The 16,472-nt window shown below is 31.9% G+C and overlaps 1 protein-coding gene across 7 annotated transcripts in view; it reads left to right on the top strand.

Annotated features, from left to right (window-relative positions):
* Positions 1-16,472, top strand: part of LOC143230338 (formin-like protein) — a 119,880-nt gene that overhangs the window by 92,312 nt on the left and 11,096 nt on the right. For all 7 annotated transcript variants that reach the window (XM_076463734.1, XM_076463733.1, XM_076463739.1 and 4 more), the window contains 7 exons: positions 2,592-2,768; positions 3,084-3,161; positions 7,805-7,891; positions 9,018-9,086; positions 11,167-11,247; positions 11,457-11,586; positions 12,554-12,726. In XM_076463734.1, the coding sequence (XP_076319849.1) occupies positions 2,592-2,768; positions 3,084-3,161; positions 7,805-7,891; positions 9,018-9,086; positions 11,167-11,247; positions 11,457-11,586; positions 12,554-12,726 (795 nt within the window). The remainder of the gene's footprint in view (positions 1-2,591; positions 2,769-3,083; positions 3,162-7,804; positions 7,892-9,017; positions 9,087-11,166; positions 11,248-11,456; positions 11,587-12,553; positions 12,727-16,472) is intronic.

Genomic DNA, 16,472 nt, shown 5'->3' on the forward strand with positions numbered 1-16,472 from the left:
ATTTCTGTTCTTATATCTGCAAGACAGTTGTAGACAACACTCCTTGATAGGTGGGCTACAGTCAGACAGTATGCCTTAGCACCTTATGGGTCTTATGCCACACTAAAACCTGGAGTTAGAGTAATCACAAACACACACTTTGTATTCTTTGTAAAATGCAAATGCAGTAGCATTGTTACCTCAGGTACAGACTGTGGTAAGTATGTACTTATATACTTAGCAATTATATAATTGATTCTTAGCTAATTTCTGATTGTATGACAGAGTAATTCGGTCATTGATAAACCTATGACTGGAAAATCCTTTTCTATGAAGAATATTTGTATAATGAAATAAAAAAGAAATCCAAAGTTTGGTCACACATATATTGAAAAATATATCTGCTTGTAATACATAATGGATAGTACTGGCTAGAAATGATCACTACTAATAGGATAATGTAAACCACAAAGAATTACCTTCAAAGTTTTCAAGGTCAGCATTAAAGGAAAATATACAAATAAAAGGAAACTTTAACCACATTCAGCCACATGTAAGATTACCTCTAACATTAATGAAGTTTTCAAGAGCAGTACTGATAGTATAATATAAAACCACATGTAGAATTTCTACCATTGTCAAAGTCTGGAAGACTATTGCTAACAGAAGAGTTTAAAAACACATTCCACCATAGGATTGTCTAATATTGTTAAATTTTGCAGACAGATTATCCAGGAATATATATCCAACTAAAACAATTGGTTGCTAAAAAGTGTTGCCAATCCAAATCTATTGTGCACAAGATAATTTACAAAGGTCTTGCCCTTATAAAGAAATTAGACCACAAGTGCATCAGTTATTCCCAGGCACTTTAGTGAGAAGGCAACTATTAGGAAACTGTAATCAGTGGAGCTATGAAAAATGCTTCAAACAGGAGAAGTGCTTTAAGAAACGGAGATTTATTACCAACAGCAAAGTAAATAAGAACTAACATGGAACTGTGAATGTTAAGTATTTTTTTTATAACTGCCACAGATTTTTATACAATGGGAGGTTCAGAGTTCATAAAGTGCACAGTGAGGCAAAATCAAATTGTTTATTGTTGGAAGAGAGTATTAACATTAATTATGTAAAGTGTAATTTCTGCATTGTATGGTATAGTCAAGAAGATGCAGCAATATTTGGGTAAAGTATTAAACCACACATCTGTTTCCACAGTAGCATTTCTACTTACAGAATGAAATCTGTTTACGTGTGATGTCACCTAACTGTGTGCACTAATAAATTCTTTGAATATATTCTGTACAGTGCAGGATATGCAGAAAGCTTGAAGGTTGTAGTCCAACATTAGCTTTGCCAATATTAATAGAGATTGCAGTGTTTTGACCAGTAGTCCATAGTAATAGACATCAAATTGAGCATGCTAATTGGAGCTTGGAACATTGCTTTTATAAATCATGACTACTAATTTGCATATAAAAATTATACTTAAAAAATGATTGTAAAAAAAGTGGCTGATCAATGTATACTATAGAAGTATAATAAAGATTTGGTAACTTTTATAAAGACATGTAGGGACCTATATACATAACCTAGCTAGGTACATCATAATAGAAAGTTTTAAGGCTACAAAAAGTATTGAAACAGAACCAAAAGTACAAAAACTGAGTTACTTAAAATTTAGAAACAGTCATCCTTACTTTTGCAAATCATTATAATTATAATGATTATAATGAGCAAATCATTATAATGAGCCAAAATAGTAATGGAATTTTTGAAATTTTTAAGTAATTTAGTTTTGTACTTTTGACTTTTCCTTTTAATACTTTTTGTACCATTGAAACTTTCTATGTTGCTGTATTTAGCTAGTTTATATATCTATCTATCTGTAGTTGTCTATATAAAATTTACATTTATTTTATTATACTTGTAAGTTTCCTTTTAATTTGCTACATTTTTTGTGCACCAACAATACTGAGTGTGTAGTGTAGGTATACTCAATTTGATTGTAATTATAAAGTTCTCTATCAACGCACGCACAGACAGACAGAAACAGACAGACAGAGAATTGCAAATAGAATAAGTTGTTTTATTTGAAAAAAGTCCCTGATATTTCTTCATTTAATATATGTTGGTAATTATTTGTTTGTGTAATACTTAAGAAATGTTTGGGCCATCTTAATTCATAAGCACTATGGATATTAAATGTATTCCAGAGATGGCTGGTATGGGTATTAAAACTTTAATTAAAATAAAGTACAAAACAACATTTTGACCTTTTGAGGTCATCTTCAGGTTATTATGGTGCAGGGATATTAAACTTTTACTGCTTGTTGTAAAATTTTGTTAACCCTTTCTGATGATTCTTAAAAGAGACAGAACACTGTTTACACATGCAATTCTGTGAGTTTTGTTTAAGATAACTGAAGATATTACTCAAAAAACAAATTTTTATAAGCCTTGATAATTGATAGTTGGTTACAGAGGATTAAAAAGGAGCAAATCTCAAAGTTTTAATTTTTTTCACAACAGAGCAGAATCTTGTTGATTACAGAACATTCAGAATATGTGGTTACTAAGTAGGGGTCACTGTTGATTTATCTTTTGTGTAGGTTCCTGAAAAAGTTACCTTGCTTGAACATACTCGACTTCGAAATATTGCCATCTCCAGTCGAAAAATGGAACTAAATAGTGAGCTGTTAGTGCGTGCAATCAACAGTTTTGATCTTAAAATTCTCTCACATGAAAGTGTGGAAATCTTGCAACGGATGATACCCAATGAGAAAGAGGTTTGTTTCAATGAAAAAACCTGTCGTGCAAACCATTTAACAATTTATAAGTTTATTTGATTTGTTTGCAATTGCATCTGATATTTTTATTTTGTATGGTTTTAACAGTAAGTTGATATGAGGTTGCATGTTAGTAGCTAATGCTATAGTTTGGCACAATAAATGAAGTCAGCAGTCATTGTTTCTTCTTTTCCTTCTGTTATTTTCAAATCTGTTTAAATCCAAGCCAATATTACCACTACTAGCCATTAGTAATAAACTAGTTTTCAGAATTTCATGATAACTTGTAAATGCTTTTTTGTTTCCTTCTTTCAGGTGAAAGCATATCGGGAGTATGAAAGACAAAAGAAGCCATTTGATGCTCTTACAGATGAAGACAAGTTCTTACTACAGGTAATTTTAAACTCTTGTCTTTCATATCCCTGGTGACCTATATAGCTTTGAACTTGGGTAAAAGGCGTCGTTGGTACTAGGTATGGCATATGTAGTGTTGTTGACATAACATATTGTCCTTTGTTTCCACTAATGGCTTTTTGGAATTACTAAAATTGTTGTGTTAAAAATAATCAATGTAATGAAGTGTTTTAAACAATCTAATTTTAAAGTTTTCCAAAAAGTCCAGTTTGGTTTTGAAATAAGTAGTGTACCATATTAGCTCTAACCTTTTGTTGCTTCAAATAAAAATATTGAAAGTATTTGTGTTCTAGTATTAAAAATATAGTTATTTGGGAAAACCAAACTCTTCCTGAAAATGATTGGTCAGCATATCTGTTTTATGTGTAAAATGTCATGTATTGAAAAATAAAAAAAATAATTTGATTTCGTAATCCATTTGCTAAGATTAAATAAGATATTGAAATATAAAAATATCATATTTTACTTAAAACAATGTATAAAAAGACTATTTTTTCTTAAAATATACAGGTCGTTGTACTCAATCTGCTATATTCTAGGAGCATTTAGCTCTATTTATTTATCAGAGATATTTAAACACAGATTGTAGAAATTATTTATTTTTGTTAAATATTTAATTTGGTAAATGGGAAAGATTTATTGATGACTTAAGAAGTGTATTCATGATGAAACAAAGGTGAGAAAGATGCCTTCTGTCTTTAAAAGACAAATATTTTCTGACATGGTTTTAAGAAAGAAGGTTAAAGTGATGACATTTTGTAAATATTCTGTCTTCATATCAGAATAATTTGTAAGGTGTTTTGTGAAAATTTGGAAAGTTGCTGCAGGATGTGGTTGGGTGGTGATACTGGAGTTTCTTTGGTCGTAGTTTTAGTTTAAGTAATATTTGCATGTGTGCATGTTTTCATCAGTGGGAGTCATAAGCTGGTAACCTCCAAGTTTTCATTTCAGTTGACTGAATACTTTAGTATATGCATGTAGAAATGCTTAGATCTTTCTAGTTTTTTAAAACTTTTGAGACTAGTTTTTCCAGCTGATAGCATGTCCTGTCACAAAAATGTGTTCTGCAATGGCAGTTTTATGTTTTCGCTAGTCTTATTGTTGTTTTGTTCTAATATTGGTATTTTTTGCACGAAAAATTATTTTATAGATGACTTTTTTTGCATGTTGTCTGTTATTTTTGTTTTTGTTTTCTTATTCGTTCTGTAGGATGTATACTAGATATCTATTTGAAATTCTCTCTTAGCATTTTATTTTTTAGTCATTTTGTATATGAAGTAAATAAGTAATTGTAGCAAATGTTTCTTTAACTTTGGTATTAGTAGTTTTCTGACTAAGTGTACTAGTTGATTACTCATGGCACCAGTGTATTAGATCCACATGTGATATATTCATGATGTCATATCTGCAGCCTGAGAATGGAGAAAAATATAGTTTTCTATGATGGGAAACAGAAGTGAAATAGAAAAATCACAACTGCTATTGCACATCTACATGCATGTATGATAAAAATTTTGCAAAGTGGAGATTGCATATCATGGAATAAAAACGTTTCTTCAGTATCATGTAAACAAGAATTCCATTATAATATGACTGTAATAATGCAATATAATAAAGTATTTATGGGCATGTATGCTTATTCAGCTAAAATGTGTACCATGATGCACATGAGCATCATAAGCATTGCAGTTTTTTTTTGGGGCCGCATGGTACAAGTGTGTCCTTTTTTTTTTTAATACTGTCATGGTTTGGGGTATGTTTTTCTTGTACAAGAAGGGTAAATTATAGTCATGTGAATATCACTTCCTTTAATGATGTTTTCTGATGTATGTCAAATATAAAATAAAAAATAAAAAGAAGACACTTCTTCATACTAATTTTTTAGCCATTATTTACTAATGATCTTTCATAAAATATGTCTCTGTACAAAGGGCTGGTTTGTTTAGGACAATTTACACAATAATACACTCCAGCAACATTTCTGCTTATTCTTTCCCTTGTCATTATGGTGGCTGTTTTAATGGTTTATGAAATACTTCTTTTGCTGACTTCTAATCACCAGTGGATCTAGAATGTATAAGCTCCCATATAACCTAAAGGTAAAACCTCATACAAAGTTGTTTTTTCACCTGGATACTTTCTGAACAAGTAGAAAGCATTGAATATCATCATCTGAACAATATGAACCATTGCACAGTTTTCATTTTGCATGGATAACACAAAACTATTTGATTGTGTTGATCTGTACTAGACATATATTTGTTGTACTGTGCAGTCACTTTAGATTTGGTTGTAGTATCTACCATTTTACCCACAAAATCAGTTGAAATCCATGGAACTTTGCTTTTATCTTTCCATTTGTTTATTGCTTCACCATTAGAATATTGACATTGCTTTTCTCCTGTTTTCAGTTTTGCATCAGTGCCTTTGTCAGTATGTATTTAGTTGTAATAGTTGATGTGCCAGGAGGAAACCATTGTATAAAGTGTCTATGTAAAAGATGTATTCACTATTTAGCTTGTCTTTCAGAACAAAATTTCCAGAACGTCTGTGTTCTCATATACCGTATAGTGTGCTACAGTATACATGAGGTTTCTTAGCCAAACTAGGGAATTTTCTCAGGTAATAAAATATTTATCCCATATCTGTCTTTTTTTTCTTTGTATACTTCCTGAAAACAAGACTACTTCTCCATAATATGATAGATTTATCAAGAGAGAGCTCCTTATATGGCTAGTATAAGATATCTATTCTTAAACTGAAAAAGTGAAGGAGTGGGTTTATTTTGTAAAGCCTTTCAATAGGTGAGTCATCATCAGGCTTAGGGTTTCTGGCAAAGAGTAGGCATCTCATTATAAGAATGAAATACTTTTGTCTCCTGTTCAGTGAAAACATTTTATATTGAATAGGTTATCAATTTTCCAATAATCTTGGTATTGTGGCATATGAGTGTGTTTGATATGAAGTAGTAACAACCCAGTTAAAACTTTTAGCTCATCAGTAGTAATATTCTTTTATTGTGTAATGCATGAAATAATTTCTTAGCATATGCACTTGTTTCTGTGACTAAAAGTTTGCAAAAATCTTCATTAGCAAACAAGGATAAAAATTGAATGGACAGTTGATACATGGAATATGAAATTTTAGCCCTGGATTTCCAGTAAACTCCAAATTTTTCACAGTTGATGAATTATCACCCCACATAGTCTTATCAATAGACTTACAATCATTACTAAGATTGGTGTCATCATTTTCAAATAATTATTCATTCAGTACATTGAAGGAATTTGATACCTTGTTATCAGTGTCACTTTCTGAGAAAGATGAACTCTACAACTTTTCTAATAAATCTGATAATTCTTCACCATAAGAGTTTCTGTGGGTCTTCAAATTCTTCATTCTTTGAAGGAAGAATATTGTTATCAAATTTATTAAAACCGACAAAATTTTATATATATAAAATAAAAACATTTACAACCAAACAACATTTGTATGAGAGGAGGTCCTCACACAAGTACTGTCACAGCAAAACTGACTTCAACACATGATGACTTCAATGAAATTCATTTGTTTCATTGATTTACTTGATGCACTTGACGTACCCTTTGATACATGTGTTGTGTCCATTGACATTAAATATGATGTATTAAAATTAATGTTGTATTTATGCAGTCTTCTAGTTAGGACTGAAAAAATGGAGAACCAGTTTTTCATAGAATGCATTGTTACACATTCATGTCTTTTTGTCAATTCTGATTGACAAGAAACCATCATTTAACAACAATTGTTTGGTTACTTGGAAAGTTTCTGTTGTGGAAATGGTGTAAAATGGGTATTTCACACCAAAAATGAGAGTGTTTCCTGTGGTTCACTTTGTATATTTTTGGTTGTTGAGTAATATTGTTAGAGGTTTGAATGTATTCATTTTTCCTCATGGTGTTAACAGTATAAGTACCAGAGAACCAGTTAAATGGTTGCAGTTAAGTTTATAGCTGTGAGAGGTATTTTTGACAACCCACAGATACAGGGAGGGAATATCTGCCACTGATTCTTAGTCTTGGATGTGCTGTCCTTGAAAAAGTTCTTTTTTTTCAGATTGTTTTGTTGAAAAATCTTGTCATTTCTATGGGGTTGTGGTTTATCTTCCTACACTGGGGTATATTTAATGACTTCTGAATTTTTAGATGGTATTTTTGTGTGTCTTGTATAACTATTTTGTCTCCTTTCTCTGCAAAGAAAATCTTAATACTGCTTTCTCAGATAATACAAGGTGATCTATTCTTGTGTAGAGAGGTTTTGTATGGGATTTTCAGCAGTTTTGAGGATAGATTTAAATGTTTTGTATTGTCTTGCTACTTGAGCTTAATGTCAATTTAAAATGAGGTTGAAATTATTCATTCTGTAATATATTGTACAAATACCACCACATAAGCAGAATGTTTTGTCGTGTTTTCTTTACAGCTTAAATTATTTAAAAATTTAACTTCCCTTGTCAAAAATTTGTTTATAATATAAATTATTTTTAAAGTTTTTTGTACTTTTATACAAGTATGAAAAAACACCTATACAGCAATTTAATTCTTTTTCAGTTTTAATGCCAGCATATTAATTTTCTCTTTCAGCTTACAAAAGTAGAAAGACTGCCCCAGAAGCTCAACATTTTGAACTATATTTATAGTTTTTCAGAAAATGTGCAGTTAATCACCCCGGTATGCAATAAAAGGTTTTTCTATTTGTTAAATAAGTATTATTCAATTTCTTCATGTTATAGTTTAAGAAATATTTATTTTTATTTTACCTTAAAACTTTTTCTCATGTAATTATTATCTTGCGTAACAAAGTTAAATGGTTGCTGCCATAGTGCAAAGCATATCTTTTTTTTTTCATACTGGTATGTTAGAAAGTTTAATATAAAGGTATTTTCTTTTTCCTTCTTTACACATTTTTTGTTTGGTTTTCAGTCTTATAGATTTCATCTCCTTACATCTTATATTCTAATGTCCCTCTGATGGTAGTTTTTATGTTAATGTTATGATCAACAGAGCAAAATATTTTGATTTATTTGCATTATCTTATTTTATTGGTAAACTGTGTCATAAATATTTATTTTTAAATGCAAATCATTAACACTTACAGTATCTCAAGCCATATTAATTTGTTAAAAATAGTGACATTGTTTAAAAATAATATATGTATATGTCTTTGTGGTGGGTGATCTAAATTAATGTTAGACAGAAATGGACTTTAATTTAAACTACAGTTCACTTTACAATTTGATATTCAAATTTGTTACTTAACTCTTGAAGCTTTCACCTGAAGTAAACCAACATGAACCAAACACAAAAAAGTAAAAATAAAACATTCAAATTATTGTCATGAAACTTCTTTTTTATTCTGTTGATCAATAATCATCTAATGTATCCAAGCATGTCCAGGTGGCTAGGGCACTTGACTCGTAACTTGAGGGTTGTGGATTCAACTCCCCGTCACACCAAACCTGTTTACCATTTCAGGCATGGGGCTGTTATAATGTGATGGTCAATTTTTCTATTCGTGGGTAAAAGAGTAACCCAAAAGTTGGCAGTGGATGGTGATGATTAGCAGCCTTCCCTCTTGCCATTACACTGAGGGATAGCTAGCTTTGTATAAAATTGAAAACAAACAGTCTTGTATAAGCATTCAGAAACCACCCAAACAATCTTTAAATAACTTTACATTGATTTATTCTCTTCTATTTTTGGGAGGGACTGTCTTTTTATTACCAAGTTATAATTTTTTTAACAACTTATTCAGATGTTTGTCTTCCCTAATTAATCTGAACATTTTAACTTTCAGCAAGTCCATGCTCTCATTACTGCCTCCAGGTCTATTAAAAGCTCCACAAGAATAAGAAAATTACTTGAGGTGAGACACTTCTATCCACTTTGTTCACAGTAGTATAAGTGCCTTAATGTATTAATCTAATTTAAGATATGTTAAACTTTTATATTTGCTATGAGGTTGGGTTATCCAGTACATTTGAAACACAAGCACAGTGTAGTATCTTCTCATAAGTATTATAATAATTAATACTTTTATAAAATTGTTTTCTACATCTGTATACACTTTCTTGGTGTAAAATTTGTTTTGGATGATAATAAACTTTGTTTATGCCTTCAGAACATTTGATACTCTGAAAATATCAAAAATGTGTTTTTTCTATAGTTTTCTGTTTAGTTATACACTTAATCCTAATACATAAAAGAAAATCCTGATAAATGTTAACTAATAGAGTAGGATGACTGATTAATCTTAAGTTGTATTTACTATTACAGTTGGGTATTAGCAAAGTTTAAACCATCATTAGTCTGTTAAGATAGTATGCCCAATTAGTAAAGAGGAATGATTATGTCACACTAAACAGCATAGAAAAAGTATACATGTGAGAGTTAAACAGAAAACACACACACATTTTGCTTTGAAAATTACCATTCAGATAACGTAGCTATCCAAGTCTGCAAGGTTTTAACAAGAAGCCTGATTAATTTATGCATCTTATGTATAAAAGTACGTAAAAAACAACACTTAATATTGTAAAAATAATTTCACTCTCAGATGGTAAAAATAAAATGCAGATTAAAAATTATAAACATTTAGTTAATATTATTTCTTTGGAACAGTATTAACTATATCCAAAAATTTATAAATGACCCATATGTGAAATGAGATTTTGTGGCATTTCCTGTTATTTATATGTTTTAGATTCTTTGAATATTAGCTCAGTAATGTGTGACAAGAATTGTTTTTAGTTTCTATATTTATAAAAATTTGTAAGTGTGCATCTTCAAATTTCATAATCTAAGATTATTTATTAAAAATTAATATTACTGTATTTTCCAGCAATGAAGATGCTATTTTTCCCCAAAACAAGTTTCAAAAATTTACCTTACATCTTCCAGGCTGAAGCTTACTTTGATCATAGGTCTAAACTTCAGCCCAGAGGAAGTGTTTTGATATTAGACAATAATTCAAGCCCTCTATATGACCCAGAATGAAATGTACAAGTTATTTAGTATTAAATAACAAATAAACAAGAACAGGTCACTGTACATATGATGCAGTAACACCAGCAGTTTTTTTTAACTCCTCATGCTTAGAATAACTCAATTACTGATAATAATACAGATATTCCCTTGGTAATATAAAGTATACATTTGAAAGGTAGATATGATAAGCACATAACTCTCAAGAAACGAGAAGTAGACAAGAGAATTTATATACCACAAGTCACTAAATAATCCATAAAACATATCTTGGTATGATTGGTGGAAGTGCTGCAACCTTGTTCTTATGTTTATTTTTTTCTCAAAATTTAGTTAAAGTGGGGGTGTGTATTTGACATTGGAAAATATGGTATTTTAAATTTATTTTGGGGTATTCCTGGCTTTATTTGCACTTATGTGGATGTAGGAAAATTTCCAAGACTCTTATATAAAACAACTAAAATTTCATTGTTGGAATTTCCTTTCAAGTAGTTGTGGTTTGTGTTATAATATACTTAATTTCTTATCTTTTCATGGGTGTTTTAGAGATTATAGCTCATGAACAAGAATGGTCATTGCAGTTTTGTGTGAATGAGTAATATCTTAATGCATGAATTGGGTATAAAATGTTAATGTTATCATATATCTAACAGACAGTTTGTTTGCTAAAAGTCAAGTTTCAATACTCGTAGTGGGCACAGCAAAGATGGTCCTTGATGTAGCTTTGTACTCATGGGTTGGCACAGCAAAGATAATTCATCATATAGCTAAGTACATAATAAGAAACAGCCAAATCTACAGCAAAAAGTTGATTTTTAAAACTGTATAGTTTGTTAGAAATTCAAAACCAGGGTTGTACATGCTAATAATGAGAATTCTAATACATGCAGTCTTTTTTTAAACTTGTATTAAATATAATTTGAAATTAAGTCATTATTATTATTATTACTACTACTTTCTAGGTGATTTTAGCCTTTGGGAATTACATGAACAGTGCTAAACGGGGACCAGCATATGGCTTCAAACTTCAAAGTTTAGATTCTGTAAGTAACTGTGTAGTTAAGGTTAACTAACAAAATGTTTAACGTAAAAACATTATTAATTTGTCATAAATAGTCTCATATTTAAATTTCTTTATGGTTTATGAAATCACATCTTGTAATGTTATATTTTTACAAGTTTTTTTGCAAATGGAATATTTGATATTTTTGTGTACTTGTCAAAAAACAATAAATGTTTTCCCATGGAATAGCTCGGAGATACCAAAAGTGCTGACCGTAAAATATCTTTGCTTCATTATATTGTGGACTGCATCCATCATCACTTCCCTGATGTTTCAAGCTTTGATATGGATCTTAGATTTGTTGAGAAAGCAGCTGGAGGTATGAAAATACTTCATAATTTCATGCCAGGATACCTACTTCATGATTATTACTGAAGAAAACTGATAATATCTCTAGGCTCAAAAACATAGGAAACTCTTTGTAGTTAATTAGAAGATAGTTGTCTAATTCTATAAGTATTTCAGACTTTTTTAAATGACTCTGTAGAGCATCTTTTGTCAGACCTTCCAAAACTTTTTTTTACCACTGACATAAAACTGACAAGTTTGTGATTACTGGGGCAGATTTTTTATCACCTTTAGTACTGAGTGTTAAAATTTGATAACCAAAATATAAGCATTAATCTAAATGGGTTAATATGCCTGAAAAATGAAAGGTTATCAAATTTTGCTTATTCTACAAGTATATGCTGCTAAGGAACTACAAGTAGACTGTAGTATTTTTAAAATATTTTAGTGTTTTCTTGTTACAACTTTAACTGGAATTTGTTTGAATTAATATCAGTACAACATGGTTATGGGTAAGCAAACAGCTACAACTGCTATTTAGATACAAGTATGCAAAAAAAATTTTTAAATGTATTTATGGGCACGATATTTTTACAAAGTAATTTTTAAGTAATAAATGGTATTACATGTTACCAAAAACTGAATGCAAAGAGGACTTCAAGGATCTGGTGCAAAACACTTGATTTGACAAGTACAATGACTATATAGAAGTTATATTTTGTAGTGAAATAATGTTACTTAAAGAATAGGAAAATTATTACATGTGATTAGTTAGTAACATTCAATAAAAAAGTACAAAATATTTCAGCTTAGTGAATTATAAAATGCATTCAGAAGATGAGAAATAATAGTATTTATTGATATTTCAAATGTTTATACCATTATTTTGTGTTCATTATATTGAACATAATTAACATAACAGTGTAAATTATAATTAAAACCTTGATTGTTGCTGATTATTTAAGTTCCTAGTTATAACAACTTATTTTTTCTTACAGTCTCTTTAGAGAACATCCTTACTGATGTACAAGAACTTGAGAAAGGATTAGAACTTTGTAAAAAAGAGCTTGCTTTACGAGGAGACTCCAAGGACATTCTTGTTCTTAAAGAATTCGTGGCAAATAACCAAGATAAACTGAAGAAGCTACAAGCAGATACTAAAACAGCACAAGTTAGTTTAAGATGCTGAAGTTTTTAAGTGTAACATTTGTGGCAACATTAAGTTATGGAATATTTTTGTTGAATATTTAAAACAAAATGTTCTTTGCTCATTGTTTGCAAAATTGTTATATATATATACACACACACATCAAATAAGTTATGTTTTTAAGGCTGTCTTTACGTTATCTTGTTTTGTAGGAAAGTGTACGTTGCTGATTTTGGATGACGTCAAACTCAATGCTTATTGAAACTTTCAATTGCTAGAAAAATTGTGTGGTAAATGAATACATTTCACTGAATATCAGAAAATCTGTTTCAACCAATTAGCATAAATATTTTACTGAGAAATGTTGGTATTTATAATGTGTTAAGGTCACCATGTTAAATTTTAGTACTAAAATGTATTGTTTTTGTTTTATATTTTATTTAAGATTCAGTACCATAACTATTGGGTTAAACAATAAAAAATAAATATATGAAAGAAATTTCTTCTCTAAGAAGAAGTTATAAGATCTTTTAAAATGTCTGACCTGAGGTGCATAATTACATTAAAACTCTCTTGCTTGCATTCTCAGCTTGATGGTTTTGTTTTTTCTGGTACTCTGTAAGATTACCTTTTTAACTTCTAGTAGAATATTTATGACAAAACCTTTTGAACATTATGAAAACAAACATAGCTTCTTTCTTGATGATGAGAAAGCCACTTGAAATAAAAATGTATCTCATAACAGCTGGTATGGGTATTAACACTTTTATTAATAAGGAGAGAACAACGTTTTGACCTTCCTAGGTCTTCAGGTTAAGAAAAAAAAACCTGAAGATGACCTACAAAGGTCAAAATGTTGTTCTCTCTTTATCAATAAAAGTGTTAATACCTATAACAGCTGTTCTGAGATACATAGCTTTTCTCTGCTATTTCTGAAATTGGAGAATTAAATAGTATCCAGAATGTCATGGGAATTCTGAGAAAATCCCAAAAAACGTCTTCAGTGCGGTTAAAGAAACGCAAGGAAATGTGTCCCTTGATGTAAATTCCTGTATGTGGTGATGGGACCTGGAAAAAGTACTGTACTTTCAATTTACCTCCTATGGAATCTAAACATCCACACACGTTTGCTGTACGTGGCAACCTGTAAAGGGGAAGTGAAGGATCAGGTAAAGGAAGTGGTTGAGGGGTCAAATCCTAACTCACCACTTTGGCCTTGAATTCCTGTGGATGAGCAGCCTTATTTTGGACTCCCAGGGTCAGTTGGTTGGTCCACTTGGGCTAGGGACAATCACGTATCACTGTTGGATGTTCTCAGTGGGTGTTGTGGACATTTTGCCTGATGCTGGTGTTTGGGTATAGTGCTCATGAATATCTGACATTGCTGCAATATCCTTGTTTGGCATTGCAGTGCATCCCCTTGTAGGGCTTTACTATGGGTGGGGGCACTGAAATTTCTTTATTATGGCTCCCCCAAATCAAAATGAAAATAAAATAGCAAAAAAAACAAAAAACAAAACAAAACAGACCATAGGTGAACGACCACATCTTGTAGATTTTGTACCTCATTTTTTGATATTACATTATTTATCAGACAAATCTTATGGGCAAATCTCTCCCTTTTTTATTCAGAAGGGACTAGAGGGGGCTCGTTTGCTCTCGTAAGTCAAAAAAAGGTTACGTTCTGGGGACATCTTGGTGGAAACATCCACTCCAAAACACAGGGAACTTCTCTTGCATTCGAAGGCCATTAGGGATATACCATTGAAGTTACTTCCCATGCAACTTTCAATTTGCCATGAGGAAATATTGTTGAGAGGGATTTAAAGAACGTCCTCAAGTCAGAGATTGTCTCTGATTTTTCCATACCAAGGGGTTTCTGCAGTGAGGTATATTTCCACTTGCAAAGATGGAATTATGCTGCCTACCAGTGTTCTAATGTTGATGTTTACATCACTACAACCACCTGCCACCATCAAGGAAGGTTATCTAAATTGTAAGGTGTGGCCATATATTCCAAACCCTCTCGCATGTTTTCAACGTCAGAGGTTTTGTCACTTGAAGGCATCATGTCTTGTTTCCTTGAAATATGCTTGTTGTGATGACAGCTTGGACCATGATGCTTACGAGTCCAAAATGGACTCTCATTGTGTTAATTGTAACAGCTGTCACTTCTCTTACTTTAGATCTTGCCTTTAGTGGATGGAGGAAAAAGAGGTACATTATTTGAAAATGCTTCACAATGTTTCTTACTCTGCAGATTGAAAGTTGCTATCCACTACCTCATCTCAGACATGTACTACTGCACTCTATTCCACTGCTACAGTGGGATTGCAGACAGATCTCTTTTCCTCCGTTAGAGTCTTTTGCCTTCCTTGGTTAAGAAAGTAGATAAATCAACATCTTCTCAAATTTCTGTACCTACCAGTCCTTCCAGTGACTGCTCGAATCCACTTTCTTCAGCTCCAGCTTCTGGCGTATGCTTGGGCCCATCTTCTTCAGTTCCGATATGTCAAATGATATTCACTCTTGAGCTCAGCTGCTGAACCCTACTTCTACTGATAGAGGTCTGCTCACTCAATCCAGGACAGAATCCATGGAGATTGACAGACCTTCTTCTATTAAAGAAAAATGATATGGTTGTAAACTGAAAGGTTCTCCATCTAAATAAAAATGGCCACATTGATGCAATTAAACTGTCAAGGTTTCCATTCAAATATAGATAACATTAAGGATTTGATCTCTTTTTTTTTTTTTATGTTTTAAATCTCTCTCTTCATCCTGCTTGTCTCTTCTTCCAGGAAATATTTCTGAAACCTGCCAATGCAGTCACCTTTCAGCAGCTTTCTTTTTACAGAAATGACAGGTTGTATGATGGATGAGTGCATGGAGAGGTAGCACTGCTGGTTGTTAAACATGTGCCTGCTCTGTCTTTGCCACTCAATACACCCTTGGAGGCCACAGCTATCAGTGTTTCCTTAGGTCATACCATCACTGTCTGTTCTCTCTATCTGTCTCTTGAAGAGACCTTGATACTCTCATTGAACAGTTGCCTTCTCTCCCTTTAATTCTGGGGAATTTTAATGGACATAATTCCCTCTGAAATGGAGCCGATATTGATGGGAGGGTTTGATTCATAGAGCGCATGCTCTCAGATCACAACCTTTCTCTCTTCAATACTGGTTCTTATACTCATTTTCATGTACCTATTCAGCCTGTTACTGTTATTGATCTGTCTATCTGCTTCTCTTCATTCTTCTCATTTTTCTTTGGGGGTTGACAGTGACTCACAGGACAGTGATAATTTTTAGGGAGACTGGCCTTGGCTGATGCCACCAGACCTGCGTGCCCCAGTAGAAGCTGGACCAGACTGCCCTCAATTGTTTACTGAAGTGGACTACAGCATACTGTTTTACATCTCTCTCTAAAACTGTTTGCATGCACTTCTGCTACTTTCAGGGTGTTCACCCTGATCCAGAGCTTCATCTCGGAGAAGTTGTGCTTCCTGTAGTCTCTTAGGCAAAGTTCTTGGGGCTCATATTTGACTTTAAGCTGACTTTCATTCCACACATCAGGTAACTATGTGTCAAGTGTACAAAGGCACTGAACATCCTTCGTGTCCTCTCTTCTACCTCTTAGGGAGCAGATCAGTGTTCTGTGGTAAAGATTTATCATGCCCTCATTTGATCAAAACTGGACTGTGAATCCATGGTCTGTAGCTCTACCAGGATCTTGGCCTTGAAGATGTTGGATTCTGTTCACCATCTACA

Source organism: Tachypleus tridentatus, chromosome 10, assembly GCF_004210375.1.
Source record: "Tachypleus tridentatus isolate NWPU-2018 chromosome 10, ASM421037v1, whole genome shotgun sequence".
In the NCBI taxonomy this organism is placed as follows: domain Eukaryota; kingdom Metazoa; phylum Arthropoda; class Merostomata; order Xiphosura; family Limulidae; genus Tachypleus; species Tachypleus tridentatus.